This window comes from Scomber japonicus, chromosome 15, assembly GCF_027409825.1.
Source record: "Scomber japonicus isolate fScoJap1 chromosome 15, fScoJap1.pri, whole genome shotgun sequence".
Lineage (NCBI taxonomy): Eukaryota > Metazoa > Chordata > Actinopteri > Scombriformes > Scombridae > Scomber > Scomber japonicus.
The window spans coordinates 27,097,016-27,116,971 of NC_070592.1; the positions used below are offsets into that span (position 1 = coordinate 27,097,016).

The 19,956-nt window shown below is 36.7% G+C and overlaps 1 protein-coding gene across 6 annotated transcripts in view; it reads right to left on the minus strand.

Moving 5' to 3' along the window:
* thrb (thyroid hormone receptor beta) overlaps positions 1–19,956 on the minus strand; it is a 126,685-nt gene that overhangs the window by 12,984 nt on the left and 93,745 nt on the right. For 4 of the 6 annotated variants that reach the window (XR_008322961.1, XM_053334119.1, XM_053334118.1 and 1 more), the window contains 5 exons: positions 16,970–17,038; positions 15,216–15,266; positions 1,317–1,417; positions 1,083–1,230; positions 110–315 (listed from right to left, as the gene is read on the minus strand). Coding sequence is in view for 5 of the 6 variants with exons in the window: in XM_053334119.1 (XP_053190094.1) it covers positions 110–315; positions 1,083–1,230; positions 1,317–1,417; positions 15,216–15,266; positions 16,970–16,976 (513 nt within the window). In the remaining variant the exon portion in view is untranslated. Of the gene's footprint in view, positions 1–109; positions 316–1,082; positions 1,231–1,316; positions 1,418–2,359; positions 2,995–15,215; positions 15,267–16,969; positions 17,039–19,956 lie in introns of those variants that run through there. The other 2 variants (XM_053334122.1, XM_053334123.1) reach the window with 2 other exon arrangements.

The window sequence follows — 19,956 nt, forward strand, 5'->3', positions numbered from 1 at the left end:
GGAGGAGGAGGAGGAGGAAGATTGGATAAGGCAGGGTAAACAATACAATGAAGGCTGTGGTGGTGAGAAAGGAAGGAGGGAGAGAGAGGGAGGGAAGAGGATGTCTCACCAGGAATTTCCGCTTCTGCTTCCAGTGGTTGCCCTGGGCGTTCGTGGCCATATGGGCCTCAGTAACCATACGGATGAGGTCCCACTCCTCCTGGGTGGGCTCCAGTCGGTCCCATGCTGTCTTCTGCAGTTCCTCCTTCCGACGGCGCTCCCGGTTCTCCTCGATTAGCTTCCGCTTGGCCAGCCGCTTGCTGTCGTCCAACACCACTTGGGGGCAGAAGGGGGGGTTAAGAAGAGAGGATGAAAAAGGGAGACAATGAGAGTGGAGGGAGGAGGAGGAGGAGGAGGAGGAGGAGGAGGGAAAGGCATGTAACGATGAATTAGTGATGTACAGTAGTTGAAAATACTGGGGAATGCTGCCTACTAGAACTAGATGAACTGAACTGGTCAAACATAGTAAAATACTCTAAGTACACTGTACATGCATGAGAGTTATAACAATACATTACTACAACATTAGCAGCTCTTTAATAGAACTTTGGGTTGCTGTGTTGTTCAGTCACTTTACCAACAATACTTCTCTGTGTTGCCTCAGTTTACTCCACAACCATAATACAATTACAGGAGGTGTAAACACAGCCGTTACTCTACTTGAATACTTGAAGTGCTACTTCACCTAGAGTCTATGAATGGACTATCAAAAACTCCCTGCTATCAAATACAACAAAGACAAATCATCAAATGGTCTCATTTAGCAACCTGGAAAAGATGAATATTTGGTGTTTGGCTTGAAAAATGACTGAAATTATTAAGAAGCAGACTAAAAAAACATCTAACATCTTATCCTCTGCTCACATTCCCACCTACAGGTAATTTAGAGTGACTAATTAACCACACAGGTACAAGGAGAACATGCAAACTCAACAGAGAAAGGCCCTCTGTAGGAAAATGAATGAGTGAATGAACGGCCAAAAAAACATGAAGCAGACGAATATCATCATCTTGGCTGGAGTATCTTTGCCTTTAATACTTACAGTCGGTCGCCATTCCCACAGCGATGCACTTCTTGAAGCGACATTCCTGGCACTGGTTTCTGGTCACTTTGTCGATGATGCATTTCCCTTCGTACTTACAAGCGTAGGTTGGGTTGAGGTTCTTCTGGATGGTTCTCCTGAAGAAACCCTAGAGAGCAGACGGAGACAGGCTCAGAAGTGCTTTCAAATGATGACGACTGAATGAATTTGCTGCTAGACTCTGTGGTTGTTTACCTTGCAACCTTCACAGGTAATGCAGCGATAGTGATAGCCTGTAGCTTTGTCCCCGCATACTACACATAGCTCATCCTTGTCCAGGTAACTTGGTATGTACCCTGGGGAGAAGAACACACGTTTTATACATCTTATTTTAAAAAAATCACTATATTATTGTAACTACTTTTCATGACAGCTGCTGGGGTTGAGCGTGGTTTTTACACATTTTCAACAATATTTTAGTTGGTGTTAGAAATGAACCTAAATACATTTAGAGGTAATTTAAACAATGATATTAGACTTATATTTTTTATAATTCTATGTATTATTTAAAATGTATTTTTTGCTTATTTTGCATTTCAAGTAGGAAAAAGTGAAACTGAAATAGCACAGATTGATGTTACCTACTTTTATAGAAGAACTGTGCCTTTGTGTTAGTTTCTAACATCCAGTTGTGAGTGTAAATGCTGTGTCATCACAAAGTCAAACAGGGAGGTTTAAAAAGGTTCTATATGTCCTAACATTCAATTAGCACCGACTTCCACAGATAACAGCATTGCCACGAGTAAACTAACCAGTTAGTAACCGACACCTGGCCAAATTTGGTGGTTTGGCTTAATGAGTTGTGTGCAGTGACCTTTGGCAGACTCCAGGGACTGGAGGTTAACAAACTGATCAATACTTTTTTAGGGTTTTGTGAAGAAAGCAATAATTCATCTTGCATCAGCCTTCTGTTGCCTCACCATCAATCAATAAGAAACCCCCGCCCGCCTTAGTCAATCACCCGGAGCATCAGATGCAGCAAGTCCTGCTTCCAGACCTGCCACTGCATGACGCCTTAAATCTTGGATTTACGCTTATCAGACTTAATTCGAAAATCCCAGACATCATTGATTCATTGATCAAGGAGGAGGCATCACTAATTAACAAAAAAAAAATACGAGGATGTTGTTCACACACGGTCCAGAGACCACAAAACGATGGTAACAGTTTCAGTTCTGCCTTCTCTAAAACCCCTTTTCACCAAGAAGATGTAAAGAATCACAATCAGGAAGTCATACCTTTCTTGTGTGCGTCCTGCATCCACTGCAGGTGTGAGAAGTCTGGTTTGATCTCAGGGAAATATTCAGGTTGATATTGGTAATGACTAAGAGGGATCTCCATGCTGCAGAACTCACTCTTAAAAACAGGAGGGCCACCAGCATACGAGCAAGAGTAGCGCTGACTGGTTGGCCAAACCTCCTCCATGCACGGTGGATGGTGGAGCGGCTGGGGCTCATAGTGTCCGTACCCAGGTCCCTCACCTGGGTACATGCAGTGTTCCCCACCACCTTGCACCGCGCAGCATCCCACCCCAGTATGAGGCATCTCATACATGTCTGATATGCAGTAGTTCATCATGGAGATCCACAGCAGAGCACCATAAAAAAAGTTCTAGGTCAAAGAAAAATCCTGGAAAAGGTTCTAAAAAAAGTCTTGGAGCCACATGGATGTGACAATCACAAGAAGAAAACAACACTAAGTGGTTAACCCCTCGTACACGTATGTAGGTTTTATCCACCGGAGCCACAGACCACAGACTACACCTAACAAGTGCCCCACCCGCTACCACCCGGCCAAATTGGCAAGCGGAGATTTATGACGACGTAGAGCTCTAATCTTACACTCCACAAATCCTCAAAGTGCCACAGACAGTGGAGATGTCACAGATTAAGAGCGTGCATGCTGCACCTGTGGTAAATACCATCTAATAACACCAAGCAAGTGGAAACAATACTAAAGAAAACAGAGAAAAGTTACAAGAAACTTTACAAAAGACTTTAAAGCCATGTTCAGAGGGTTCTCATATCATGGAAGAATTAGTATTCGTGGTAACCCTAATACCTCTCCTAACCCTCTAACCTCTAACCTCTAACCTCTCTCTATTAAAGCCTTTGCTTATCCTGTGGATATTTTAAACACAATCTGTAAACAAGCTTTCTTAGGTCGGTAACACATAATTATTCCTGCCAACTATTTAGTGAATGTTATGACACTAAGAAGATTTGAAGAGTTTTACAGACTTTACATTAACTTCTCACTATTAAGACTTGAACATGTATCTGACTGCTACAGGAAAGCTAAATGTCAGAATAACAAGAAGAAAAGAATGAACACCTTTTAAAAGAAGAAGAACTATTTAGATTACTGGAAATATACAAATCTAATAATTAACTTTCTGTACTGTTAGTAAGATGCTTCTAAATCGCCTGTTTGTAAGCTGCCAACATTAAAATGAATTCAAAGTTGTTGTTTTTTTCTTTATCATTAAAATGAAATGATGATGAAAAAAAGGGAATTCATGCCTTCACTTTATTTCTAAATGATACTTCCTCTCACACACACACTCCATACTTAAGATGTATAAAATAAAACACATTTTCTTTCCCAATATTTTGGATGACTTTTCAGCCTTAAATAATGACTGAATCTAACTTGTAAAATCAATATTGTTTCCCCTCAGTGTAAGACACGCGAGCGGCACGCTGAGCGACACGCTGAGCGACACATTGCGTGATCTGTGTCAGATAATTCACCTATTATCCTGCACACCAGCTATACTCAGCCATATTGATTAGGCTTCCTGTTCAATGAAGATGAGATAAGCCTTATGGCACTGATGTGTATCTGTTGGGATTTTTTAATGCCTTTTTCAATAATGTAACATTTCTTCATAATTCACAATAACAGCTTGATCTATAAAGTGTTTTTTAAAACATGCTAACTATTTATTCTATGTTAATTAAACAAAAGCAAACTCAATGACAATCAAAAATGAAGAGCCTGCTGATTGCTTGGTCTGGCTTATAAATAAAACAGCAGAAATAAGTTAGTAATAAATCTAACTATTTTATGTAGAGTATTATTTGAACTAGAATTTACTTTCACTTTTTACTCCTACAATTACACTCTGCTACTTTAAATATTTATTTTTCAAGTTCTAATTAATGTATGAGAATGACTTTAAAAAGCAATGCGTTTCAAAATTCTAACAAACAATCGATGCTAATTACACTATATTATGATACTGAAATGATGTAGAATCCTATTCAGTCATTGGCACTTTTGAGGGACATTTACAAAATACAATTCAAAGTTAGATAGCCTGTTGTCAAAGCTGGTATATTAGTTCCCTTTGAATGACAGGAGTCACAGCAGCATAAATACATTCATACATGCCTTTACTTGTCATCATGTCATGTGCAATACTACTAACCCATATGATTATCTTGGTTAAAATGAATAATTAAGGCAGTTTCTCAACCTGTAAAGCTCTTTTTAGGTCCCTAATGAACCGGCCAGCTCAATATGACACACTTTAATTTTCTGCTTTTGAGAACATTGAATTATTCCTTGAAGAAAAAAGAAATAATGATATGCCTGTGTTGGATTCTGTCTTTACACTAAAACTAACAGATACATAGAATATCATTTCCTGCAGAAATCAGCCATGACATCAGCAAGAGTTCCAAGGATGAGAAACTCTGAATTAAACAGTCAATAAAGACTTAATGTACTCTTTCATCACAATCACAACATGAACCGTTGTCTGTTTGTTCCTGCTTTTTTACACAGTTGAGTTTAGATTTGATCACGCAGACGTTTTTTATCTTCTTAAGATTATCAAGTACCAGAACACGCAACATGTTGTGAGTAGCGTGGCTAAAAACACGTAGACATGGGAATTCGTGACCACATGGCAAAGTCTGAAAAAAACATGCGTGCAGTTTTGGCTTTAAAATCCCTGCTGCTTGTACTTATGTGAACCCTGAATCGCAGCCAGTCTGCACGCTTGCCATCACCTCTTTAAAAAAAGAGACGATCAATACTGTTGCTATACGGGATTATCAAGAAATACGGATAATCAGGGTTCCAATGCACGTATGACTACTAAAGGCCAGACTATTTTGAAGATCTTTAAAGATGGGGGCATTCAGTTTCTGTTTAATATGATATCTGTATAATACTAATATTATCCTGCTCCACTGCTATAACCAAAACCTCTAAAGGAGTCCTTAGCACCCTTCAGTTATAGCCTGAAGCCACTAAGCTTTACAATCAGCAAAAAGTCTCTTTTTTCTCTTTTAAGATTTATTCTCAACAGCAGATAGTTCGTAACGTAGCTATTCAAATATTCTAGTTACTCAGAGAAAGATTTCCACATTTTGAACAAAGTCAATCAACTGTATGAATGTACTGTATGTCTCTATTATAAACTGAGAATATAAATGATTTGGATTGTAGTGCACTACATTTTTACAGTCAGAGTGTGAAATTAGCATGCACTAAAAACACATGAATAGAAGGGCTCTCCCTACTATTAAAGAAATAACATAATAATAATTCTGGATGTTTTCACACTTCCCCTTGTGTGACAATATCAAATAAAAAGGTAAAGATGTTACAGTTTCATTTCATAATGCTATCAGGCACTTTGTGTATCTTACATGTCATATCCAGCACAGGGTGTTGATAATCCCGTGGTGCATTAGGAAACCCTGAGACTAGACACCTGGCAGAGTGATTATGCATCCAGATATGACACTTAAAGAGACTTAAACGTGTCATCCCACTCATGTTGCTGTGACAAGTGTGACTGTGGAGTGTTTGCTGTTTAATCTCATTAGGTGTGGAGCGCACCATGATCTGAATGACTGTAATGCTTTTGTGTTGTGTGTGTGGATCACGCACTACACTGCAGGCTGAAATGAAGCGGATACTACTGTGATAGATGAAGGGAGACTGGCAGACAACTGAACAAATAACACCTCTATGACATTCTTACACATGTCCTTTAAACAGCAGCATTATTATTACTAGTCATCTTTAATACCATACACATCCATGACTGATACATTCACTGCTAAATTAGAGTCTCTTTCATGTGCTTTCTGTTCAGTTTACAGGCTGATGTGAACATATATCACACTATGTAAAGCATCTATATAGAACAAAAGAGCTGGAACTATTGAATTATTCCATTGTTCCATTTATGGATTCGGGGGCAAACAGCAGACTATGGTAATGATCACAATTTTCTCCTCAGACGCACAACAAAGTTTTAAGGTAATGGAGCGCACTATAATCCACTTCATTACTGAAGCTAATGAAAAATCTATTTTTAATTTGTTTACAAAAAACAAAACATAATCACATTCATCATTTAGAAGAGACATCTTTATGTTGTTGTGTTTGGTCAGAAAATAAATGCCTATTATTATTTCATAAACATTCAACATAGTAAAGGTAGTATAAATGCATTTTTACTAATGTAAGTAGCTCATTTGTAATTAATTTAGGATGCAGGAGTGCATATCAACAACTATGTACATACAGCTCTGACATCTCAAAGGTTATTTGGGGGATTCAAGAATAATTGATCATAATTAAAAGCAGGTTTACATACAATGTATCAAACTGGCATGCCATCACTTCTACAGAAATGCATTGATAATTCAAACTAAATAAAAATATACTTAATTGTTGTAATTTTCAATCCAGAAAAAGTAAAGTGTGCAGGTTTGAACCTACATTCATTTACAATTCTAAATGTTAATGAACAAGTTACAGATGTTTTGAACTGAACTTATGTGTAATCACACAGATCACTCTTTTCTACCATTCACATTATTAATATTTACAAATTCATCATAATGTAAATATGGATGGATATTTTCATCATAATGTAAATATGGATGGATATTTGCATATCAAGCATTTGCAGTTACGAGGAATACGTATGTTGAACTAATGTGTTTCTGTGCATATAGCTGCTTTACATGACAGTGTAATGTATACAACAGGTGAAGGGTTCAATGTAAATGTTATGTAGACTAATTAAAATGACATACTGTATATCTTTAATGCAAAGCTACAATGAAAGCAAATATAAATAGAATAAAATAAACTTAAAGATTGTCTAGTGTGTGATGACTGAAATTACAGTATGCACTTTTTTATGTTACACTACACTGTTTTGTTCCTTCTATTATTGTGATTTCACTGAAAGACAAAACTGGTCTTTATTTTGCCTCCTGTTGACCACTGAGAGGCAGCTGATGTTCCACCAAACACCTAAACTCTGATAATGTGTGTTTATTTGGACTCTTTCTTTGGCAAGCTTAAGTAGTACTTCATTAAACACAGGTGCAATGGAAAGGTCTCCCAGATAAGCCTCTACTTGGTAAACACATTTAGACAAACAGGTTTTACTATGTGGCTGTTTGTAGTGATTAAGAGTGATTTACAACTAAAAATTACTTTTAGGGCGCTCCATTTAAATTGATCCAAAATGCTAAAATATGGGATTGTTCAACTATTTGAAATTCCCACTGTATTATGTGTATGATTGTTTTTTACTGGTAATAGCAATATAACAGAATTATGCACACACTGTATAGATCTAAATGAATGTTAGGAACTGGAACACATCCTTAATCTTTATTGTCCTAAATGAAGAATTCCATGCAGACACAACTGAATGATCAATGCTTAATTCTTATTATCTGGCTGGATGAACAGTTAAAATGGCTTAATGTAGGATTACTAACCCCATTAATGTAGTAAGTGTGAGTGTGTGACAAGTAGATGTGATCAACATGCAGCAGCTGGTAAGAAGCAGCAGGCCCTATGAAGCAAATCTTCTTGATACCAGTTTAACTTTTTGATGAGGTGATGTCCTCACCATGGACTAATCTTGTTGGGAGTTTGTTACACGACAGTCGACTAACTGTCAGACACAGTTGTCTGTCTATGTGAAACAATCTGCCGTCTGAGCAGACTGCATTAATGCCTAGCTTTTTTTGCTTTTTTTACTCACGTGAGTTTTATATATTTTTAAAGATCACTTTGTAAGTTTTAATCATTTATTTTCAATGTATTGTTTTACTTTTATTATTTTTTTAATTAAAATAAAATGTAGTTTTGTAGAAAAGGATTATGGAAACTACAACATTACATTTATCTGTATTTATTTAGCAAATGTAAATGAATATAAAATATGCATTAATTCATGTAAAAATACAGATTCTAGATAAATTCAGGTATTTAAAAATATATGAATTAGATACAAGTTTAAAAAAGATTGCACTTAGGTGAAAGATGTATATTTTAAACGTGTCCTATGTAAATGAGTTGCTTTTATTTGCATTAAATGTGCATTATGTCAACATTGAAACCTTAATATTTATACAGAAATAATACATAATAAATATATTTAAAGTACCGGGAAAATATAACTAATTGGGCTTTGAGTTAAGATTATTAGTTTGTCATTCTTTTTGTATGACAGGCAGAAATAGACAGAATTTTCAATTTAAAATAATCAATAATAATTAATAATCAATACAGAGTTTTGATCACATTGCCAACACATGTGTATGTATATATTTGTATAACATTTAATCGGTGGTTTATAATTAGTAATGTCATATATGAGGACATATTTTATATTACTGTATCCAGATATGATTTATATTTATTGACAAATATATGATTAGACATTTATATCTGTTTAAATTATAGTATATTACAAACCAAGTATTACATGTTTCTATCCTTCTATAAACACTGAATTAAAGTGCTACTACTACTGTAGAGGAATACTATCACAAGCACCTTCTAATACTGCACATTTTTGTAAAACAAAATGTAGGTGTTTAAAAGAGCATAGTCTAAAATTGACTTTTTAAACTATTTCAATATTTCTCTACTTACCCAGATTGTCTTTAGTCTCAGTTGCATCTTTTTTCTTTACTCTAACTAATAATATGTCCAGCAGATATTTCACATGTCCTGTGTGAAGTGAGTAAATACTCCATGGAATAGCTTCCAGCAGCCGAGCCACTGTCTCAATGTGTTCCTCATAAACTTTTCTATTTCAGATAACAACAGACTTCTTAACATTGATCTAACGTTGCGAACAGGAACATGGTTTCTCTGTGGATGCCACCTCACCACAGTGGCCCTGCACCAGGCTTTGAGACAGATATATTCCCTCCCTGATTGATTACTTTTGGCCTTTGGGGTTCAAAGCCGGTCATGAACAATTGCTGGATGTGAGGAATCTCTTCTATCCTGGGCCTCAGTTGATGTGAAGCTCTGAGCCAGATGTCCCCTGCTACTCTTATGCTACCTGAGGAGGGCACATGAGTTGGTGAACTTTTCTCCTTAAAGTTCAGGGTAAGCTCAGGGGAACAGCAGAAGGCTCCCATCTTTAAAGGTTAAAGTTTGAGAGGATTATCCACCACTTTAGACTGAAGTGCAGGAATCTATTTAGGATACTTTCTCTACAAAGGGATGTTACAACTGTACATACTCACTAGCCTCTACTATGAATCCTTACACACAGTACAACTGCACTATTTCCTCATTAGCCTGAGTGTGTGACCTGTGTTGATATGACTCATGTTGGCATATCCACACTATGAGTATGATGCTCATATAATAGTGCTCTCACTATGCGATGCATTCACAAGCACTTAAAAACCCTGGCCAGACCCACCAGAGGGGGTTTAACTGATCAAGGTCAAGTGAATAAGGTTCAAGTGCAGCTCAACCAGTCACTGTTTATCTACAGCAAGATAAAAGCTCCTCATCCTCACATATTTGTCACAGTAAAGGTTATTCTACATATTAAGTAAGCAAGTTTGATTTATTTGGTAGTAAAATAATGACGACCAGTGAAATGTGTTGATGTGAAGATTTCCCACAGTTATGTATTTACACTGTAAAATGTTTAAAACTGAATTATTGGTATTTTTCAGTGATTGACAAGCTTTCAATGAAAAAGGCACACAATTAGTTGGGATAAAATCACTTTACATGTATAGAAACTGTGTTACAGCGTTATTTCTTACATTCTTCCTACTGTAATGGTGTCATTTTACAACATTAAACTGTCTTAAAATGTATTTGATTATTTGTACATTTTTATATGAGCTTGTGTCATTTTGTTGTAATTTGGGTTCTTGATAGCTTCATACTTTCCTCAATTGACAAAGCTTGTGCTGGACTAACAAAAAATAATCCCATGCATGTGGGGTGAGGACAGTCTAAAAAGTGCTCAACAAAGAAAAAATGAATATACATAAAGTCAGCAAAAATTCACAAATTCAACTTTTGAGGTTTTTCATAGTTGACATATGTACCATGCATGTTATTGTCATTTTCTGTACTATATCTTTCCTAATGAGTAAAGGTCAATATCCGGAACGTAACATATAAATGGAATGAAATTGGTATTATTGCTATTTATTGTAATTTTCTGTTTTTTATTGTAACTGTGTATTTATTATAGATTTGTAGGTGTCAGACTATATGCATAATGTATACATAAAGAGAATGAACATAGAGGTAATTATTTAAATGTAATTAATTGAATTGTATTTGGTAGGAACATATGTATTTTATCTTCCTACTCGTTGCTGTTTATTGAGAATTTGTTGTATATGTTTATTGTTAATTTTATTGCTTAGTGTTGTTTCATTTTCTTATATATTTTCTTTTTTAACAAAAGAAATCTAATCTCTTCTGCTCTATAACATGACAGGAAGTCTGTTTCACTGCATAATGATGTATTTGTGTGTGGATCACATGGGTCATCTGTCATGCAGAAATATAAATAAGCTTCTAAGTTGATGCGTTTTTGGTGTGGAAAGTCATCATCTGAGGAAATATTGAGATATTTGGTTTGAGTTAAAGAAGTTGCTTTGAAAAGTTTTCAACTCATGAATTAAAAGTTTTCAGCTCCTGACTCATTCTTCATCAAGTCACTGTGGTCAGTGTCACTATCATGAGCAATTCATCAGAGCTGCTTTTGTTCCCCTCACTGACCTCATTAAGAAGTCTGCAAACAAGCCAGTGCAGAGACAGACATGTAATGAGTGAATCACCACAGCAGAGACTTCTAGAGGCCAAACGTTATTGAATAAGATTTCTCCCGAGACACAGAATTCAATTTCACTTCAAACGTAGACACCGAAACAAAACGGAGAGAAACAGACGGCTTCTGTTAGGAAGATAGCGTGGAAAAAGTTGGAAGACATGGCGGGCTTTAAAACGGACAACAGAAACTCAAATGTTGAAGGAAAAATCAGTAAGAACAACAACAAACAAACAAGAAAATGTCAATTCACACAGCACAGTTCATTCCCATGAAGAAACAATATGCTTCAACACTGTTATTTTAAGATCAACGGATATCTCCAAAGAGAGTCACCTCATATCAACATATTATCTTGCAATAAAAACAATATGTGCATGTGTTATCTTTTATTGGAAAGAATGGGGCTCCATCCTATTCACTTATCTAAAGCTCATTACATAGCTTAAAAATTATGATTATTTTAATTTACTTACAGTATAATATTTAAATACAACCCTGAGTGTGCAATTTGTTACCAAATCATTACAGACTGCCAAATGAACCCAATAAACCTACTGATGGCTTATATGTAACAGTATAGTGGTGCTTAGTGCTAAAAAACACATGTATAATTTACATTTGTAGAATTCATTTATGCACTCAAAAAATTAAGTGTAAGTACAGAAGAAGAGATTTGAGACACAGCACGGGACTTTGACTAAGTATGATAGCAATATTCAGCGCTAACGTTGAGCTAACATATGTTGGAACCCTACAGTGACTATAACCCCTCAATGTACAAGCAGTATTACAAGACAAAATGGGTTGGGGCTAGCTGGATAGCATGCTAATTCAGTAGATATCTGCAAAACAATACATAGACGTCTTATGTCAAACCTGTTATTTCTTCACAGTCTGTTGATACTATTGGTTCATTTTATTTAACTAATTTTAAACTATAATTCAAACATAATTGTTGCATATATTGCACCTTTATATAATCTTTTATACTGTCAGCACTACATAAGAAATGACCTCTCTGAGCAGACATCATTAGTCTTCAAAGAGCTTTATTATGTATTGTAATTAATCCACTTTTCTGTCTGATAATCAGAGTGAGGTCATGAAGACAACTTGATAAGATTTTCACATGGATATATTTAACTTTGGCAATGACGCACTAGTCTGAAGTTGTGTGTTGTTTTAGCAAGTCTCCAATTTACTAATGTATTTAAGGGAAGGTGCCAAAGCTTTTGTGCTTCTGTACTGTGACGTATTCTCCAGTGAAACAGAATATGTGAGTTACAAGAGGGATTTACATCAAATCCTTCACGTTTGATTGGACTGCTAGGAAGTGGATGTGGTGTTGAGATACACTGTGATACGAACCCGGGAGAAAAAGTAAGCTGCAAAGGACTGTTGGCTTCTACACACTACTCCCTCACCCGTTATTAGATAAGGAGAACATGAAAATAAAGTTTTTGTTCACTGATATAACACACACTTCTTTCTATGATGATGCTCTGAGAGCTACAACAGCTCACAGGTGGTGAGGGGGGGGGGGGGGGGGGGGGTTTACACACATTTTAATTGGATTTAAAGGTGCAGTGTGTAGACTTTAGTGGCATCTAGCAGGACGGCCTTTGCAGAAATGGAATATAATACTCAAGTATGTTTTAGCTAGTGTACAATCACCTGAAAATAAGAATTGTTGTGTTTCGTCACCTTAGAATGAGCCCTTTATATCTACACAGAGAGTGGGTCCTTTTCAATGGGGGCTGACATTTCTACAGTATCTCAGAATGGACAAACCAAACACTGACTCTAGAGAGGGCTGTCATGTTTGTCATGTGTTGTTTCATAGCCTCTGTGACTGTTTTCAGTTTGTTGCAATGTACAACCTTACCACTAGATGTCACTAAATCCTACACACTGCACCGTTAATATCAAGCATTTGAAAACTATTACAGGAAATACTCAAAAATGATTTACTTGTTTATTTGTATATATAATTGGCATATAACAAGAGATAAATGAACAATTAACTGTGAATGTTTTTTCTACTTCACTGTGTCTTTGACAAAGACTAATTATATTTTCTGGATTTACAAAGGTTGCACCATCTGCATTTATCTTGCAAGAAAGGTGGAAATAAATATAAAAATGTGTCTTTATATAAGTGCAAACTGGCAATAATTATCATATTATTGTTTTGTAACTTAGCAAATGAACAGCTGGAGAGGTGTTGTTGATTGTGTTCTTTAAACTTGATTTGATCTGTGAAACAACCGCACACTTCTTCCTTCTGATAAGACCTTCACACAGTGTGCTTGGTTGCATTCACTTCTATTTCAGTGAGATATCAGCCATATCAACACCAACTCCACCTCCGCCTAATGCACTCTGAGCTGCCTGACCTGAGCTGCTTGTGCACATTTGCATCACGCCACAGTAAATCTGTCCCTCTGTGTCTGGTAGATCTTTCCCAGCAAAAGATTATCACTATGTTACTGGATTAATTTCTGAGAGAAACTTCACCAGCCGAAAATCCAAAAGAAAGACATAAAACATTGATTCATTCCATCCTCTCAGAATGTGCCCCCAGCATGACTTTATATAAATAAATACTTGTCACATCCCTCTAAAAAACCCCCAAATGTGAGCAGGAAAAGATAGAAATATGAATTGAGGCAATCTCAGCTGTTCTGGGACCATTTTAAAAGTCATCCTTTCATGCGGACAGTCATCAGACGACTAGAAAATGAGTGTAGTCCGTTCACAGCAGGGCCGCGCCTCAATGAAAAGGTCATATGAAGCTTCAACAACACTGACTGAAGTGTCCTTGAATGCACCAGTGATCGGCAGAGAGGATAAAACAGCTGACTGTCATGAGGGAAATGTTGTTTGAGAGACTCTGTGTGCTGAATTGTCTTTGAAATGTCTCAAACGGTCCTGCAGTCATACACAAGCTCTGTTGGAACATTTAGTGATGGTCAGAGAGAAGAAGAAAAGAGATACAGGAGAAAATAGAGCTTCTCCACTGCATGCTTACAGAGATGTGAGTGAGTAGTTAGTTGATTAATTGAGCGGTCAAACATATGGTGAATCACATCAGGTAGTTAGTAATAGTTACTGATTAAAAGCAAAGCAGCTTCATACTCTGGCTGCTACATGCATTAATCATTTACTGATATTTTTCTATTTATCTTATCATATGTGACATTAAAATGCATCTGTGGCCAACATTTTATACTGAGGTTTCTTACTTATTCATCTATGATTTAGATCATTTAGTGGTTAAAATATTGCACTTATTTCTGCTGTAGCTCCTACAGTACATGTATGATTTCTGCAAATGAATGAGATGATTGTTCTTATTGCAGTCCTTTAAATTTAAGTCTTTAGTTGTGTTGAAATTTAAAAGGAATTGATGCTTTCTAGAAGATAGTTTATGATAGACCTGCTCTATTTAACTCCATATTCTGTAAATATGAATTCATTATTAATTTATTATTGGAAACATATATATATATGTTAAACTGTAGGTTTTTCTCAAGGCAAATTTTTACATTTGATTTTTACAGATGACCTGCTATGCAGTGACTAAAATACTTAATATAATTTGATATAGAAACATCTAAATACTGACTCTTTTTACTGATAATTAGTGCCAAATTATGTACATGTTTCTGACCAGAATTGTTTTTGTACATATTAAATCTCAATGTGGACAAGCTAGTCTTAGCTCTATTTCTTAGCTCAAATCAATATGATGACATGTCTGTCTACAGCTACTCTGCCACATAGATACACTAAAAAGACTCTCCATAAGTTTATTTTATTTTTTGGCTTTTGGTTTATGAAGAGAAAGCCCTGAAAACTTTGTTTTTCTATGTAAATGTGCTCTAATGTCAACAGTTTAGTGAAAAGCTTGTGAAATGATTTCTCATGAGTGGTCCAGAGTCCAGACAGACAGGAGGAAAAGCAGTGCTGAGAGGGAGGATAAATATTACCATTTTGAATGGCCTCATCTTTCCAGTGGGGGGAGCAATTTTCTGCTGGCTCTAAAATAGATGGAGAGGCACTTTAAAAGAAAAGGCTGCTTCAGTGTAACAGGTGAGAGAGAGGCAGAGTGGTGCTCCTCTGCTTTTCACATCACAATGAAAGGAATCAACAGTAGGATTCTAATAAACACAGCAGTTTCATGTGAATCATAAACAGCAGCATCAAAAACATCACAGTGTGTTGTTCTCATGGTAATACAGTGAGTGAGGGGTATTAGGTTCATTTCCTCATGGGATACAAATAAGTGTGTATGTTTGTGTATTCGTGTGTGTGTGTGTGTGTGTGTGTGTGTTCACTATGCTGAGATTGATAGCATATGTACTGGGTCAGTGAGGTTACTAGGACCGGTTAAACCCACACATGACACTGTACACTATCTCTGCTCAGTAAACAAACACATGTACACTTTGCTAGTTTGTACATATACACAGTAATGAATGAGTAAAGGAGGGTCATTCAGTGCTCAGTGGCCATTTTCTAAGCTTTCAAATGAACGAATGATGCATTTGATACCTGAGTTGGACTGTAACTCAAGGAGTGCACTTAACTCTGGCTGAAAAATACTTAGGGAGATTGATGTACCTGGATTTTCTGTTCCCTCGCTTCTAAAAGTTATTGTTTCCTCTTTCAGGTTCAAATTGAGTTTACGGTAAACAAGCTCCTCAGGTGGAGAGGTTAGAGAATCAGTTCACCAACTTGTCAAATAAGACACTTTCTTTTTATTTTTATATTTATTTCTTACTTGTTTGTTCTGGAGCTTTTGAATGTAGCAAATGGTCATCAGCACACTGAGTCTGATGTTTAAATGTCAATGATTCTAAGCATCTCGTCCACTTTGGCTTGACAGGGCACTCCAGTGATTTTGTGTTGCACTTCCAGAAAGATTGGCTCAAAATTGAAGCGTCAGAGTCCAAGATATCCTTAACTCTCCAGTATAGGTCTGGACAACTCCCATAATGCAACTGCTGAATTAGACTTTCCATGGCCGTCAAATCCCCTCAAATTTCTAATTCTACAACCCTGGTTTGTAACACAGGATTTCTGTCAAAAAGTCTCAAACAAACCCTGAGATAATAAAAATAAGCCTAATGATGTCATCAGGAGGTTGAAAGCTCTCTCCAGAGGGAGGAGAATATTTAAAGTTAGACTTCCACAGGATGTACAACTTCCCATGAAGAGCAAACTGACCTTTGTGCATAAAATCAGTGGAGTGACCCTTTAAAAGTTGAACTTGATAGATTTGGTTTCCCGGTGCTCTCTACAAAAAAACAGTGGATCATGTGCAGAGGGTCTCACTCTTTTTAATATTCACATTTTATACAGAGCAGTACTCAGATTTTATGATTAAAACTAAAAAACAGGAAATAACGAGTTTTATATGATTGAACTAAAGGATGGCTCACTCTGCCTTAAAGTAGTAATAACACTAAATGTTTGTATTCAATGAAGAGATGTTGTGTCTTGTGATGATCTACATGTTGGTTTGAGTCACTGAGAGCTGATTGATTTTGGTAGTTCGTGAATGTCGCCTTAAATATCAACAATTACACGAACTTCAAATTACAGTAGTACTGAGATATAAGTCGTATACTGTCAATTGTATTAGGAATAAGCCTGAGGGTGTGAGACTGTGTGTGTGTGTGTGTGTGTTTGTGTGTGTGTGTGTGTGTGTGTGTTGGGGTGCTGAGGCCACACATCTTACCTGACATACTGGTGGGGTTCAAGGCCAAGACGTCATCCTCAGAGCCTCCTCAGACATCTGGGTATCTACCTATGAAAACACACAGCCAAAAAGATCATCAGCCACTGAGAGCATTGATAACACAAACATCTTACAATGAGTTATTTTGTGCTCACAGCTTTGTTCATCCCTACTGTGCCAGTTTCAAAAAACTTCAGAGAGGAAGTAGTGTTGTTAATTGGATGCAATCAGCTTCTTCAGCCTTGATACAACAGTTTGAAAGAGATGTTTGATGTCTCTGTTTGTATCTCAGGGGATGTAACGTGGATGCAGCCGGTCTATCAAAGAGAATGTGTTCGGTGTCTCGTGACATTTTGCTCCTGTGTAGGGTGACATCTAGTGGTGAGACGTGGAAACTCAAATAACACAACCACTCGACACTTATTAGTAAGGACAAGTGTGAGGTGTTGATTCTTTCTTTGCAGCATGTCGTTATCCAGACAGGTGAGTTGAGGTAAAGCTGAGGGGAGTACAAAGGTCTTGCAGAGATACACACACACACACACACACACACACACACACACACACACACACACACACACACAGGGGCAAGCTGTACAAACACACATAACAGTGAGGTTGCATATATGGTGTCCAGCAGCCAGACTGATTAATGTGTGCAACGTAGATAATCTTCAGTCTCCCATAAAAGTCTATAATAAACCCTATTTACATATATGAGGGTCATTTCATATACTGCACATCTTATATTATTACATTTACACTGTAGCTGTAATATTTCATTTTAATGGATTAGCCCATTGATAGACAATTTATTTGCAACACTTTCAATGACTGAGTAGTTGTTTTTAAAGCAAAAATCTCAACATTTCACATGTTCCAGCTTCCCAGATGTGAATATCTTCTGGTTTTCATACTTCTCTATGACAACAAAATGATGAATGTTTGGTTTTGGACTGTTTGTTGACCAAAACAAGCCAGTTTGAAAAGTAATTTTAAGTACTGGGAACATTGTCCACAATTTACTGAAATTCCACAAACCACATGCATTCTATTAATATGGAAAATAAAAGTATTTTATGTAGCAGATAAATTGATAGTGAAAATAACTTTTAGTTGCAGCTATTTAGATTTTTGTGTTTTTTAACCGGCAGTGATTTGGTACAAGAACGTCATTGTGTGAGTTATTTATAGATGATCATAAGCATCAACTTAAACTTCTAGTTTTTCTGATTGTCTGTATTGGTCAACTCAAATTCAAACAAGCTTTATTGGCATCACAGGTCAGAAACGCCACAGCAGTACATCAGACATTACTAACATTGACAGATGGTTACTAATAAATAAACAAAATACAAATATCAACCAACATATCAAATACAATATAGTAAAAGTATTGGTCACTGTCATCCTTAAGACCACTGTCTGGCATTCATGTCCAGAGTTAGAGAGAGTTTCCTCCACTGTTAACTTGCATCAATGCATTGATGGATTTGATTTCCACATCATACAAGTAACGGAAGACACGAGCAACAATACAACAATATAAGGTCAAAAGTTGAAGTTTTAAGCCAGTGTGAATGAGAAGTCCTCAAAGTGCTGAGAAATAAAAAGGGACATTTAAACAGCTGCATCTCTATGACAACTAGGCATGTAACATTTGCTGATGAAGATCATGTTAAGTGACTGAAATCTCCAGAGGAGCTCCTAAATGGACCTTGATGTGAGAGTATTGTGTCAGCTGATGTATCCAAACTTACATCATATTTTTAGTTTCACAGACTAACTACTTTATAACTCTGGTTAGAATTTTCATTACTCTAAAAATTGGAATAAGGGCTGATCTCAGTATCTGAAACACACACACACACACACACACACACACACACACACACACACACACACACACACACACACACACAGTAACTACTCATGTGCATGAACACACTCATTAACAGCAAGGCTGTCACAGTTGCATGGTTGTGATACACAAGTCAACAGATTTCCCATCACAATTAATGCCTTGGAAGGAGCGCTGAGCGGCTGAGATGTGTCATATTTCATTAACTTATTTTCATGATTTTACAGACTATTAAATTCCCTTCTGCTTACTTCAAGTTTATCAAGAATTAAAGAGGGCTTTCTACTGCAGGTGACTGGCTGTGAGTGAATTATACAAGTTATTCATTCAACTAAAAAAACTAAAAACTCCAAATGGATGAAAACACTGAGCCTCATTCATGAATGTTTTCCTATTTTTTTTTCTTTGTTGGCAAAAGTTGAAGAGAAAATGAGAAAAGTCAGATTCATAAAACATGCTTGCTGCTCTGCTCTGCTCTGCTGTGCTGTGCTGTTGTCACCACGACCCAGATCAGTACAAAGTATATATATCAACTGATTTATGAGTGATGGAGCAGTAGGGTGACAGGCCTAGAGAAACAGAGTGCTAGGCGACCGGTGAGTACTATACATCACACATGTGATAGTGAAAATACAAGCAGTCTAAGATTAGTAACCAAAAAACATCTGTCAGCTGTCAGATGTAGTATTAGGTTCACAGGAGGAAGACCTCGGGGCAAAACAATCCCTGAAAGCCTGCGACGGATGTGTGCAGTGGATGCAGAGCTGATAGAGATGTGTGTGTGCTGCTCTGTACAGAAGTGTGACAGACACTAGAGATGTTCTACTATTATTGACTATTAGATATCACTTATTCAAAACTGGCGAAAATACTGATGGAAAAGTGGAAAAGAAACAATGTTGCAAATGTCAGCGATGTTTTATTTGCTGTTTCATGACTGAACACTCACCACAGAACACAATAACACTCACATGTTAGTTCATGGCTGTTTACAACCCCACTTAAACATGCAGTAAATATTGTTTGGGCCACTTTGGTGCAGCGGATGGAAGTTGTAAACACAACATTAACATATCATCACATTTTAAGTTGATGTGTTGCTTATTTCCACATCCAGCAGTTACAC